This window comes from Drosophila gunungcola, assembly GCF_025200985.1.
Source record: "Drosophila gunungcola strain Sukarami chromosome 2L unlocalized genomic scaffold, Dgunungcola_SK_2 000008F, whole genome shotgun sequence".
NCBI classification, from domain to species: domain Eukaryota; kingdom Metazoa; phylum Arthropoda; class Insecta; order Diptera; family Drosophilidae; genus Drosophila; species Drosophila gunungcola.
In genome coordinates this window covers 2,722,038-2,734,560 of record NW_026453163.1, presented here as the reverse complement: position 1 = coordinate 2,734,560, position 12,523 = coordinate 2,722,038, and the positions used below count along the sequence as shown (strand labels likewise).

General features: G+C 43.8%; 4 protein-coding genes across 17 annotated transcripts in view; 1 reads left to right on the top strand and 3 right to left on the bottom strand.

Moving 5' to 3' along the window:
* Positions 1–3,644, top strand: part of LOC128253459 (uncharacterized) — a 39,073-nt gene extending 35,429 nt beyond the window's left edge. For 3 of the 4 annotated variants that reach the window (XM_052981860.1, XM_052981863.1, XM_052981861.1), the window contains 4 exons: positions 94–189; positions 1,054–2,441; positions 2,948–3,058; positions 3,123–3,644. In XM_052981860.1, the coding sequence (XP_052837820.1) occupies positions 94–189; positions 1,054–2,441; positions 2,948–3,058; positions 3,123–3,154 (1,627 nt within the window). In that variant the 3' untranslated portion in view covers positions 3,155–3,644. The remainder of the gene's footprint in view (positions 1–93; positions 190–1,053; positions 2,442–2,947; positions 3,059–3,122) is intronic. The other variant, XM_052981864.1, reaches the window with a different exon arrangement.
* A 203-nt stretch (positions 3,645–3,847) lies between these two features.
* Positions 3,848–4,590, bottom strand: LOC128253460 (uncharacterized). Its single transcript, XM_052981865.1, has one exon. The coding sequence runs from the start codon at positions 4,424–4,426 to the stop codon at positions 3,878–3,880; it is 549 nt and encodes a 182-aa protein (XP_052837825.1). The 5' UTR covers positions 4,427–4,590; the 3' UTR covers positions 3,848–3,877.
* Positions 4,591–6,753: 2,163 nt separating this feature from the next.
* Positions 6,754–8,657, bottom strand: LOC128253268 (titin homolog). 7 transcript variants are annotated; one of them, XM_052981539.1, is made up of 3 exons: positions 8,499–8,657; positions 8,329–8,430; positions 6,754–8,274 (listed from the first exon to the last, which is right to left on the bottom strand). In XM_052981539.1, exons 2-3 carry the CDS (start codon positions 8,414–8,416, stop codon positions 6,989–6,991), a joined length of 1,374 nt encoding a protein of 457 aa, XP_052837499.1. In that variant the 5' UTR covers positions 8,417–8,430; positions 8,499–8,657; the 3' UTR covers positions 6,754–6,988. The 7 variants fall into 7 exon arrangements, with proteins under 7 accessions (XP_052837499.1, XP_052837502.1, XP_052837500.1 ...); XM_052981542.1 differs by having other exon boundaries at positions 6,754–8,268; XM_052981540.1 differs by having other exon boundaries at positions 8,329–8,425; positions 8,499–8,656.
* Positions 8,658–8,725: 68 nt separating this feature from the next.
* Positions 8,726–12,523, bottom strand: part of LOC128253267 (cartilage oligomeric matrix protein) — a 31,201-nt gene continuing 27,403 nt past the window's right edge. For all 5 annotated transcript variants that reach the window (XM_052981531.1, XM_052981532.1, XM_052981530.1 and 2 more), the window contains 3 exons: positions 9,883–11,366; positions 8,962–9,095; positions 8,726–8,896 (listed from right to left, as the gene is read on the bottom strand). In XM_052981531.1, the coding sequence (XP_052837491.1) occupies positions 8,826–8,896; positions 8,962–9,095; positions 9,883–11,366 (1,689 nt within the window). In that variant the 3' untranslated portion in view covers positions 8,726–8,825. The remainder of the gene's footprint in view (positions 8,897–8,961; positions 9,096–9,882; positions 11,367–12,523) is intronic.

Below are 12,523 nucleotides of genomic sequence, written 5' to 3'. Positions count from 1 at the left end.
AGCTAGCATGTCCTGATCGCGGCTACCCACCCGTGTACACTGTGTATATGTTATATGTGTTTTGTGTGTTTTGTTGTGTAACCCAATTTGCAGCGAGGAGGATGACGATCTGGCTTTGACGGGTCGCCAGGGACGCCAACAAACCGGCGGCGATACATACACCCTGGAGATAGCCTTCCCGGCTGTAAAGTATGTCTAGCACTCCTTTGTTGGTTCATTTCCGCATAACCAATCCGACAATTGCACCCGTTCTGCCCAGCATCAAATCTGCACCCAGTACTACCATCTACCAATTACCAGCAATTATCAGTCTCAGTCTAATCCAACATCCATCCAATCAACCAATCAATTAAACCCAATGCCCATCTAACCTCATGTTACTGGTCTATGCGTGCTAACACAAAGTTAAAGCTTACTCATTTACGTCCGAAAAAGTGTTGGGTGTCACAAAAGTCGAACTATTTTGGTATTCTAAGAGACATTTCAATTTCACTTGGTTTGGGATACCTGCTTTTTAAGGAAGCTTAGAAGAACTTATTAAAATTTACACATATTTCTCAGCGTTATGATTTAGTCTTTTAAACATATCATAATTTTTCATAAGAGGAAAGAATGTTCATGAAAAAAAAGTTCTTAAAAACCAATGGTACATTACAGTATGCATTTTGAAGAAAACTCACTTTTCATGGAGAATTTAAAAGGAAAAAGAGGAATTACTCTAGAGCTCCTCGAAAAAAAAGTTTAGCTTATAAACTTTATTTACATTGACTATAGTTGTAACAGAAAAATCGTAGAAATTAGAAATTTCGAAATTCAGACACAATATTCTTGACATATTAGGCGTTCATGTGAGACAAAAATAAAATGGAAGCAAAAGCCCCACTCCCCCTTTTAAATGTCGAGAAAGCCTGTGCTGTTAATCTTAAATGTAATAGAAAAGAAAAAATCGTTGCAGTCTTAATGTGACACTTGCCCAAAAACACCATATCCGGACATTAACATATGTTTCCCAATGTGATCGCAACTAATTCATCTCGATCCTTCCCTCCACAGCGATCCTGTGGTGCACACGTCGACGGGCGAGCGGTCCAGTGTCAAGCAGCTGCTCGAGAAGCTCATCCTCGAGGATGACCAGTTCGCGGTGCAGGAGATCCTGCCCAACACGGTGCCCGACCCGGCCTCGCTGGAACTGGGCTCGGAGTACGCCTGTCCCGTGGGCCAGGTGGTCATGATTCCAGATTGCGTGCCCTGCGCCATCGGCACCTTCTACGACAGTGCCAACAAGACGTGCCTGGCCTGTGCCCGCGGCAGCTACCAGTCGGAGGCGGGCCAGCAGCAGTGCAGCAAGTGCCCGGTGATCGCCGGCCGTCCGGGAGTGACGGCGGGACCTGGGGCCCGCTCGGCGGCGGACTGCAAGGAGCGGTGCCCGGCCGGCAAGTACTTCGACGCGGAGACGGGCCTGTGCCGCTCCTGCGGCCACGGCTTCTACCAGCCCAGCGAGGGCTCCTTCGGCTGCGAGCTGTGCGGCCTGGGCCAGACGACGCGCTCCACGGAGGCCACGTCGCGCAAGGAGTGCCGCGACGAGTGCAGCTCAGGCCAGCAGCTGGGCGCCGACGGACGCTGCGAGCCGTGCCCGCGGGGCACGTACCGCCTGCAGGGCGTGCAGCCCTCCTGCGCCGCCTGTCCGCTGGGCCGCACCACGCCCAAGGTGGGCGCCAGCTCCGTGGAGGAGTGCACCCTGCCCGTCTGCTCGGCGGGCACGTACCTGAACGCCACGCTGAACATGTGCATCGAGTGCCGCAAGGGCTTCTACCAGGCCGAGTCGCAGCAGACCGCCTGTGTGCAGTGTCCGCCCAACCACAGCACCAAGATCAGCGGCGCCACCTCGAAGAGCGAGTGTACCAACCCGTGCGAGCACATTGCCGAGGGCAAGCCCCACTGCGACGCGAACGCCTACTGCATCATGGTGCCTGAGACGTCGGACTTCAAGTGCGAGTGCAAGCCGGGCTTCAACGGCACCGGCATGGCCTGCACGGACGTGTGCGACGGCTTCTGCGAGAACTCGGGCGCCTGCGTCAAGGACCTCAAGGGCACGCCATCCTGCCGCTGCGTCGGCTCCTTCACGGGACCCCACTGCGCCGAGCGCTCCGAGTTCGCGTACATCGCCGGCGGCATCGCCGGAGCCGTGATCTTCATCATCATCATCGTCCTGCTCATCTGGATGATCTGCGTGCGCTCGACGAAGCGCCGCGACCCCAAGAAGATGCTGACGCCGGCCATCGACCAGACCGGCTCCCAGGTCAACTTCTACTACGGCGCTCACACTCCCTACGCGGAGTCCATCGCACCCTCCCACCACAGCACCTATGCGCACTACTACGATGACGAGGAGGACGGCTGGGAGATGCCCAACTTCTACAACGAAACGTACATGAAGGATGGTGAGTAGTCCGCCCGACAAACATTTTTTTTTCGTTTGTCTCATTTGCCGTTGCAAAGAGAAATTTGCATCCTCTTAAAACTTGCCTCAACTACTCGCTCATCTATTTCATCTTTATATTTGAGTCCAGACTAACCCATTTGGTTTCTACCAAGATTGTTTACTTTTGTACAAACTACATCCCGATGTTCCAAAAACGTCCTCTGTAAAATGTTGATAAAATAGTGTGATCTTTGCTAGCGGTCATTCTTCAGAAGATAAAATAAATCAACATTAAATAAAGATTGAAAGAGAATTGGTCCTTTGAGCCGGATAAACCCTTCATTTTGTAGGCGTTTTCCTTTAACCAGTTTTTTAAATAACCGTTTACTTTTTATCATAATCGTTTCAACTAAGCATTGACAATTTAAGGAAATTAGATCTATTTGAGTTAGAAATTATATATAGATAAATCACTAAACCACAACTTTTTTGGTTAACTCTTTCCTAATATTATCTTTTTATCAGGACTGCACGGCGGCAAGATGAGCACATTGGCCAGGTCCAACGCTTCGCTCTATGGAACTAAAGAAGACTTATACGACCGACTGAAACGCCACGCCTACACGGGCAAGAAGGGTAGGTCCACAAGCCGCCCTCTATTCACTTCCCCTAACTAATATTTCTGTTGCTTTACTTTCAGAAAAGAGTGATAGTGATAGCGAAGTGCAGTAAAACAACGAGTCGCGATTTAGAAGAGTTAAAATACAGATAACAAAGCTGCTTTAATGTAAAATGTGGTCATAAATAACGAAGGGGCTGTAGCGACAAGCTCACTGTCAAAACAGTGATCGAACACTGCCCCACAAATACTCACTGGAGAGCCTTGCATTGAATCAACGTAATAGCTGCGACATCGTCTTCGATCCAACTTCAGTCCCAATCGCGGATATTACGTGACTTAATGCAAGGCTTTGAGAGCTGATTGAAAACGCGATACGATGCGACAAGGCGTAATTAGTAATTCCCATTTGTGCTCTTTAGGTATGCAAACTACATGAAATTAAGTCGAACTTATGCGTAATATAATGAATTAAATATTGTTTTAATCTTAAGTATTATTTACCTACACACGACACTCGATAACACCATGCTCGACACGGTACCAAATTGCAATACACATATACTTATATATAAACATAGATTTTTCCAACCATATAGATTGTCCAAGCTTGTTGAACAAATTCGCGAGTGCTGTAAAAAGCAAATCAAATATAGTCGTTATTTTGTAATTTAATAAAAGCAATTTAATTATTATGTATGACAATTAATTTTATAAATTTTCTTGTATAAAATAAAAGAAACAAACGAATCAATTGACAACAAACGAATCTAATTGAAGACGAGACGTTGCTATTTATTGGTTGTCCCGATTGCTGGTCAGGTTCTTGCGCCTTTTTAGAGCCGGAACGCAGTTGCGTAGCCTCTTTTGATGGCCCTCGGACATTTCTCCAGATACTTAAGGGCCTCGTCCGCCCGCAGTTCAACCCTTGTCCGCTTTTCAATTAAGCTCTCGTGCAGCATGTGGAAGTGATCGGTGGCCTGGCCCGCGAACGCCAGGATCAGCAAGGCCAGCGGCACTGTTACGCTGCCCACCCAGAAAACCTCGTACTTCTCGTAGATGGACTCCGACACGAGGCCCGTGGCGAGCAGCCCAATCTTGACCAGCAGAAAGCAAATCTGTTCCATCGTCTTCCACAGGACGTGGATGGCAATCTCCAGCAGAAGGAAAGCCACTGCCAACTCGTAGATCCGCTTGACGACTGTCGGCAGAACGTTGAGTCGCTGGGGTATGAAGCAGTTGTCCCAGATGAGATCCATCGCAGCAATGGCCACAATCAGAGTGGGGAGCTGTGGCCCGGGAATTGTCGGATTCTTAGACGACGGGGCAAGTAGATCCACCAGGTGGGTCAAGCCAGCAATGAAGACACACGCCAGGGAAGTCATACTCGGAGTTAACGCTCTGAACTTATAATTTACTTGGAAACAAAACGATTTGGTAAAAAGGAATGAGGGTTGGAATAAATTCAAAAGTCTAATTTGCGGATAAGTTGATTTTTCGAAAGTGAGTTGTATTTTGAATAGCTAATGTGATTCGCTATATTTGCTTTCAAAATATGTTACCCAAAAATAAAATAATTATTTTGATCCTTAATTTAAATTTTAAATACAAGTTTCTTGAACAATCAAAAGGTCACATTTAACATTTAATAGTAGAAGTTAACAAATTACGACATAATTTTACATATTTCAAACTAAAATAATTTAAATTGTTGGCAAAAAAAAAAATAAGATGGAACGCTTTAGTCGAGTGCACCGATTTAAAGATACCATTTAATCTGCTAACTTATTTCAAAAACTAGCGAGCAGCACAACCGCCCTTGCATTTTCTTTGTATACCCTTGCAGAGAGTATTTAAAATGTAGGCGAAGGAGACATCTCCGACCATGTAAAGTAGAGTCGATCTACCCATATCCGTCTGTCCGTCCATATAGAGATCTGCATGCAACGTTCCCAAAAGTTGTCTTTCTATTGCAGGTAATACATAAGTTGGAACGAGCCGGATCGGACGACTATAAAATCGGCCGACAAAAAAATAAATGAAAAAAACGTATAACTTTGCAGTATTTTTTTTTTTATTCTTCAATACTTTGTAATATTTTAATATTCTAGAATTACGGTATAATTTTATTAAAATCGGCCGACTACAAAATATAGCTACCATGGAAACAATCGAAATATTACAAATAAATTAATGAAATAAAATGTTACTTTCCTTTTTTCTTTATTAAAAAAAAATTATTTTCACATAGTAATGGTTTAATATTTTGAACTACGCTTTTGTTTTTATTAATATCAGAAAACGATATCATATTGCTGACAAAGTAACGATCGAATAAAATCGATTGAAAATTTGTTTTCTTTTGCTTTTTGTTTCCTTCCTTTCATGTTTTATTATACCCTTGCAGAGGGTATTATAATTTCAGTCAGAAGTTTGCAACGCAGTGAAGGAGACGTTTCCGACCCTATAAAGTATATATATTCTTGATCAGCATCACTAGTAGAGTCGATCTAGCCATGTCTGTCTGTCCGTCCGTCTGTCCGTCCGTTTATATGCAAACTAGTCTCTCAGTTTTTAAGCTATCTGCATGAAAATTTCCCAAAAGTTGTCTTTCTAGTGCAGGTAGTATATAAGTCGGAGCGAGCCGGATCGGACGACTATAGCATATATCTCCCATAGGAACAATCGGAAAAATAAATGAAAAAAAATTATAACTTTGCTGTTTTTTAATTTTTTTTTTAGTTCTTCGACATTTAGTAATGGTTTAATATTTCAGAATTATGATTTAAATTTTATCAAAATCAGACGACTATAGCATATAGCTCTCATAGGAACAATCGAAAAAATAAATGAAAAAAAATTATAACTTTTCTGTTTTTTAATTTTTTTTTTAGTTCTTCGTGATATAGTAATGGTTAAATATTTCAGAATTACGGTTTAAATTTCATCAAAATCGGACGACTATAGCATATAGCTCCCATAGGAACAATCATAAAAATAAATGAAAAAAATTATAGCTTTTCTGTTTTTTAATTTTTTTTTAGTTCTTCGAGATATAGTAATAGATAAATATTTCAGAATTACGGTTTAAATTTCATAAAAATCGGACGACTATAGCATATAGCTCCCATAGGAACAATCATAAAAGTAAATAAAAAAAATTATAACTTTGGTGTTTTTAAATTTTTCTATAAGTTCTTCGACATATAGTAATGGATAAATATTTCAGAATTACGGTTAAAATTTCATCAAAATAGGACGACTATATCATATAGCTCCAATAGAAATAATAAAAATATATAAAATAACTACCTAATAATGAGCTGCAAATCATCATTGCTTCAATGTTTTTAGACATATACGCAAGTAAATCATAATTTTAATGTTTTCAAAAATATTTAATTCTTGCAATAGCTGCAAGGGTATATAAACTTCGGCTTGCCGAAGTTTGCTTCCTTTCTTGTTTTTTTATAAAATATTATGTTCTAGTAATTAAAATGTCTTTAATAGTTTTATGCAATGGTTACATATATATATATATCTCTGGATACCACTGACATCGCAGGATCTGAAGGCATTGAAATCAAATGTAAGATCAGAATTTGAATTTACTTTAGAGCATATCGATTATTGCTTATCGATCCCAGCGTTCGTTTCCAACACTGTTTGTTCTGCCCACTAGCGCCATCTAGCGCTCGTTCTCAAAAGAAGGTTCAGTAATTGGCGCATTTATTCAAATACACATATAAAACTTACAAAATGGCAACGGTGTAAGCTTTCGCTTTTGATGTTCTTATTTATTTGAAAATATATTTCGTTCAAGGCAACTCTGTGCCAATGCGTCAGTCGATTTTGAAGTGTTTTGTACGATAAGAACATGTTTACCGGAGTCGAATCGTTGTTTCTGCTTGTATATATATTCTAACTACCATTTCTAAAACGGTCGCCTACTCCTTGCGCGAAAGGTAGATCAAACTGAAAGCCAAGCTGCAAAACAGTACGGGATAGCTGAACTGCAGGATTCTGCTACTCATTAGGCGCCGCAAGAAACTCGGCAGCTTGTCAGTCTGTTTTTGGGCCGGATCCTGATCCACATCGGTTTCGGTTTCGGTCTCGGTCTCGGTTTCGGTTTCCGCTGCCGCTTTCGTCTCCTTTTGCTCCACAGTGGTGGCTTCTTCGGCTCCGGTCTGCAGCAGCTGACGCAGAAGCTCCACATTGTGCTCCGCATCCAACAGCTCCTCCAATGGCACCATCCGGCGGTCGCTCTGGCTGCTGGCCAGCGAGGGTCTTACTCCTAGTCCCTCCTCCGAAGTGGTGGAAAGTATCTCATCCGCTGGGCGTTGAAACTTCTGGCCCAGCATTTCCCGGCTCCTCTCGAGTTCTTCCCGGAAAAATCGCTCCTCCTCGGTTTCGCAGCCCCCGCTTATGGCCATTTCGAGTTCCTCCAGCACCGATTCGGGTACAGACTTGTGCTCCCGGTCCCCAGATTCTTGGGCGGTTTCTTCAGGAACGATCTGTGGGTGCTCTTGAGTTGGCTCTTGAGCCAATTGGTCAAAAGCATCACAAGTCTCCACAGACTCCTGTTTCTCAGTAGTCTCTTCCTTCTCAGCATCCTTTTTCTTCTCTGCAGATTCCTTTTCCTCCACAGATTCCTCTTTCTGGATCTGCAAATGGTACTCTGTCAATTCCTCATTTGAAGGTACTAGCTTAGGATCGCTGGATAGTGGTTTCTGCCAAGTTTCGTTTGCAGAAAGCTGACTCGTATAGAGAGGGGAATCCTCTTGGGCTTCATTTTGACCAAGCGGCTCAGGTTCGACAGCGCTCTGTTGCTCCTGCATATGCAGGTCATCTAGGGCCACTTCAGCCTCCATTTCGGCGACGACCCGTTGAAGTTCCTTGAGGGTCTGCTCCTCGGCCTGCTGAAGTTCCAGTTCGCTGCTGGAGCCCGGAATCCGCTCGAGAATCGCATGCAGTATGGGACTAGGTCTGACCGACAGCGGTGCCTCTAGCTCGGTCATCGAGGAGTCCATGTGGATGCCCGAGTCGTCAGCCACCTGCTGGCCCTCGAAGAAGCTGGGTTGCTTGGACAGACGAACCACTGAGCTGTACAGGCGGCTGCTGCTCTGGCGAAGAACAGGCCCCGGAATCTTTGTCACCTTTGTCAGCTTCGTCAGCGAACTGGCCGACCGCTGCAGCTCACTACCCGACGAGGCCGTCGGATCTGCATCTGCATCTGCATCTGCATCAGTATCGGTATCGGTATTAGATTTTAAATTTAAGGGCCCACCTTCTACCGAATTTTTCACATTTTTGATGATTTCATTCTTCTTCAACTCCTCCTGGGACGGAGTCTCTTGCACATCGCAGCTGGCCATCCTTGCTATCTGGACTGGGCCCAAATGAAACGAACTCAATGTGGATCAACACTCCCGCTGGCGGGTCTCTGCTCTTACTTACCCTTAACAAATTTTAGCAGACTGTCTGAATTTTACTCGAAAATCTGATTTGACTGCTGTGTGTACGGTGTTTTCGCTATGTATTATCCTCACTTCGAAAATCCAAATTTTCCCTAGGGTAAGTGTGTTCGTCTAACTGAGATAGGGCCAACTAATGAGTTTGGCAGACGTCGTCGTCTGGGTTTCTACGAGTCATGGCCTGCTTGTTCGAGTGTTGGAAAATACGTCTGACATGGCCAACTCGGTTGACAACTCGTTTATTAACTTAGTGGTAGCATATTTAATTTGGTTAAAACTGATGGCAAAGAAGGGACGGTCGGGGCTCTCTTCAGTCCTGCAAATCCACCTTCGTTTTGAGATATTCGGACAGTTCGTTGTAGATCGGGGCCCTCACGCGGTCTGTTTGGGGAGACATAGACGAAAGGTGGGTTAGGTTGAAGAATTCCCTGTTGGGCCTCACTTACTGTTGCACTTGTACTGCAGATTGGACCATATAATCATCCTCTGCGAAAAGCAGAACACGCCCAGCCGTCCGCCCTTCAACGTGGAGTCGTACACATTGCCCGAGTCGATGATCAGGCGGTTTCCCTCGTACATTCTGTGGGATGGATGGGATGGAGATTAAGGAGTTGGGAACTTGTAGCCTTGGCCAGACACAGAAAAAAACATTTGTAAAGTCAGAACAATAAAATTTGTTAAACTAAAATACATAGTACAAAAAAAACTCTTTTTAGTTTTTTTTTATGTATTTTGTTGGATGCGGCTCATTGGTTAGGTTAGAGTGTGTTTTGTTTGTTGATTTTAGGATCTCAAATGTAAGTTAAGAAAAAAACAAAGGTATTTGGGAAAATAAGTACTTTGGTAGGGTAAAAGGTACACAATTTGTCAAATATCTGGGTAAGGTAAAAGGTGCAACATTTGTTACTACATTTTTTTTAATTTTAAGGTCAATTTGTTCTTTACGAAGTTGAACATACGCTCTGGCAATTAAGTCTGGTTGTAGAAACATGTAAAAAGAAAGAAATTAACTGATTTTCAAGTTGCATTGAAATTATGCTATTTTTACAAATATTTTTGTGCCAAAATACAAAATAATACAAATTAAAATAAGGCTAATTTGAAAACAAAAATAAAAACAAATATTTCAGTACCTAAATACTCAACATAGGCAATTTTTAAGATAAATACAAATCTTTACTTAGGCAAAGTAAAAGCCTGACATGTTTTTACCTAGGGAAGGTATAAGGTATCAAAAAATTGTATTTATGTAGATTCCTACCTAGGTACAAGAACAAAGTACACCCCAACACTGCAGTTTGTTAGAGCTTTAACAATTAATTCAATGGTTGATTTTGCAAATGTTTTTTTCTGTGTGCACCACTCACTGCAAGCGTATGAGACCAATGGCCGGGCGGTGCACCAGGGTCCAGCGGTAGGAGGTCCTTTCCTTCCAGGCCATGTTCAGTGGGTCCTTCCACAGCAGCCTGGCCTCTCCGTCGGTGTTTCCCTCGTGCCACAGGCTGTTCCGCATCACTGGCCCCGGACCGTCGGTGCTGTTGACCAGCTTTATCTGGATGCCCGGAGCCGCGGAGGCGGTGAAGGGCCGGGGCTCCCAGTAGGTCTGCGAGCCCTTCTTCCACTGCACCACGTAGTACTTGTAGCTGCTCTGGTAGCTGAACACGAAGCCGGCGAAGTCGTCGTCCGTGTCGTCGTTGATGTAGAAGGTGCCATCGAAGTCCACGCCCCCGAAGGCGTCCTTGCCCACCGCCAGGCCCGGATCCGAGTTGAGGGTCTGGACGATCTCGGTGCCGTTGGCGTGGACCACCCAGTTGGGGTCCGCCTGCGAGAGGCCCTTGGGGTCCAGGGGGATGGTCTGGAGGGTGCGGAAGTCCGTGTGGTGGATCATCGAGTTGTTCGGACAGTTGTCCATGGCGTTGGGCACCCCGTCCACGTCCTCGTCATCCTCGCAGGTGTCCCCCTTGCCGTTGAGATTGTAGTCCTCCTGCTTCGGGTTGTTGGCCAGCGGACAGTTGTCCTTGTAGTTCGGAATGCCGTCGCCGTCCATGTCGTCGTCGCACTCATCGCCCGTCCCATCCCCGTCGGTGTCCAGCTGGTCCGAGTTGCTGACCATGGGGCAGTTGTCCAGCGAGTTCGGCACTCCGTCGTCATCCCCATCGATGTCCCTGTGGCAGGCATCGCCCACGAAGTCCATGTCGCGGTCCTTCTGGTCGGGATTCGGCAGATTCGGGCAGTTGTCGCAGCCGTCGCCCACGCCGTCGCCGTCCGCATCCGCCTGACTGGGGTTCGGCAGCTCCGGGCAGTTGTCCATCTCGTTCGGTACGGAGTCGTTGTCGATGTCCCCGTCGCACTCGTCCCCAAGGCCGTCTCCGTCCGTGTCCAGCTGCCTGGGATTGTACTTGTGCACACAGTTGTCGCACACATCGCCCACCTTGTCGCCGTCCGAGTCCAGCTGCTCGGTGTTGTAGGCCAGCCAGCAGTTGTCCTGGCTGTTCTGGACATTGTCGCCATCCGCGTCGTCGTCGCAGCCATCGCCGTGCCCATCCAGGTCGGAGTCCTCCTGGCCCGAATTGGGCAGCTTGGGGCAGTTGTCCCGCCGACAGTGCAGCTCCGGGCATCTCAGCGACTGGTCCGGCCACCCGTCCATGTCGGAGTCCCTTCCGCAAACCAGTCCGTTGCCCGCCCATCCCACGTTGCAGTGGCACAGATGGCGCAGGCTGTCCATCCCCAGGCACACGGCATTGCGGTCGCAAACAGTTCCATCTGGACACACGGACACCGACGATCTGTCCAGGCAGCTGTAGGTGCCATTTGTCACATATCCCTCGTGGCACTGGCATCTGTAGGAGCCCTAGGGAAAGAATTGGACTTGGTTTACTCAAAAATTGCTTTTATTTTAATTACTATTATTGCTCCTAAAACAGAGAATTATTAACAAATCTGTTCACCTTAGTTCTTAAGAATTAGTACGTAATATTAAATCTCACTGTAACATAAGTTGTTTTTTCTAGTAACAGTAAATTATAAAAAAAAAACATAAAATTCCAATTTTTCTCCTCAATAAAACAAAAAAAAAACAAAACAAACTAAATTAACAAATCAAACGCATTTGCTTCTTATCTAAGTTGCTTATTAAATTATTTAACTTGTAACAGGTAGCTGTATCTAACCCGAGATATAGTAAAGGATTAATATTTTAGAATAACTGTTTTAATTTATGATTTGCTTCAAAGATTAATATTAATGTAAAAAAATGTTTATATTAATGAAATAAAAGCGCATTAGGAGATACGAGTAAGGAGGTACCTCACTGGAATACAGGAATTTCTAAAAATAAATTTGTTGTTATCTGTCTATACACATTGTTATACATCATTTAACATTATTGTTATTCCCTAAACACAAAATGTGGATACAACAAGTAATATAATGATGTAAAAGAGTCGTAGTACTTGTCAAAAGAAAAAAAATGTAAAAAGTCATACGCAAACTAGTCGTCTCTCAGTTTTAAAGCTAAAATAATAAACGTTTTCAAAAAGTCTTTTTTCTTATTGAAGGTAGTAAAAACAAATACAGTATAAAGCTCCCATATGAACAATTGGAAAAATATATATTAAAAAAACCTCGCCTTTTTTTAAATTTATACGAATATACTTCCAGATATAGTATAGGTTTAATATAACTGTTTTAATTTATGATCTGGTTCAAATATTAATATTAATTTACATATCCTCGTTGTTTTTATACAAATTTGGATAAAAATCTAAATTTGGTCGTTATAAAGAATATTTAATTTTTGTAAAAGTTAGGGTATATAAACTTTGGGTTACAGTAGTTTAGTTCTTTTCTTGTTTCAGTTTGATCTACGATTTCTTTCTTAATTTTACATTCCCATTTTAAGAATTTTCATAACTCGAATACTTTTATAAATTTATGCATGCCAATGACCCGTCGTAAAAAATATAAAAAACAATTAGTGTATGGTAATTTTAAAGGACCACCTTAAAC

Excerpts from the sequence above, each read along its gene's own strand:
- LOC128253268 (XM_052981536.1), bottom strand. The coding sequence starts at position 8,416 with ATGGCCAGCTGCGATGTGCAAGAGACTCCGTCCCAGGAGGAGTTGAAG.
- LOC128253460 (XM_052981865.1), bottom strand. The coding sequence starts at position 4,426 with ATGACTTCCCTGGCGTGTGTCTTCATTGCTGGCTTGACCCACCTGGTG.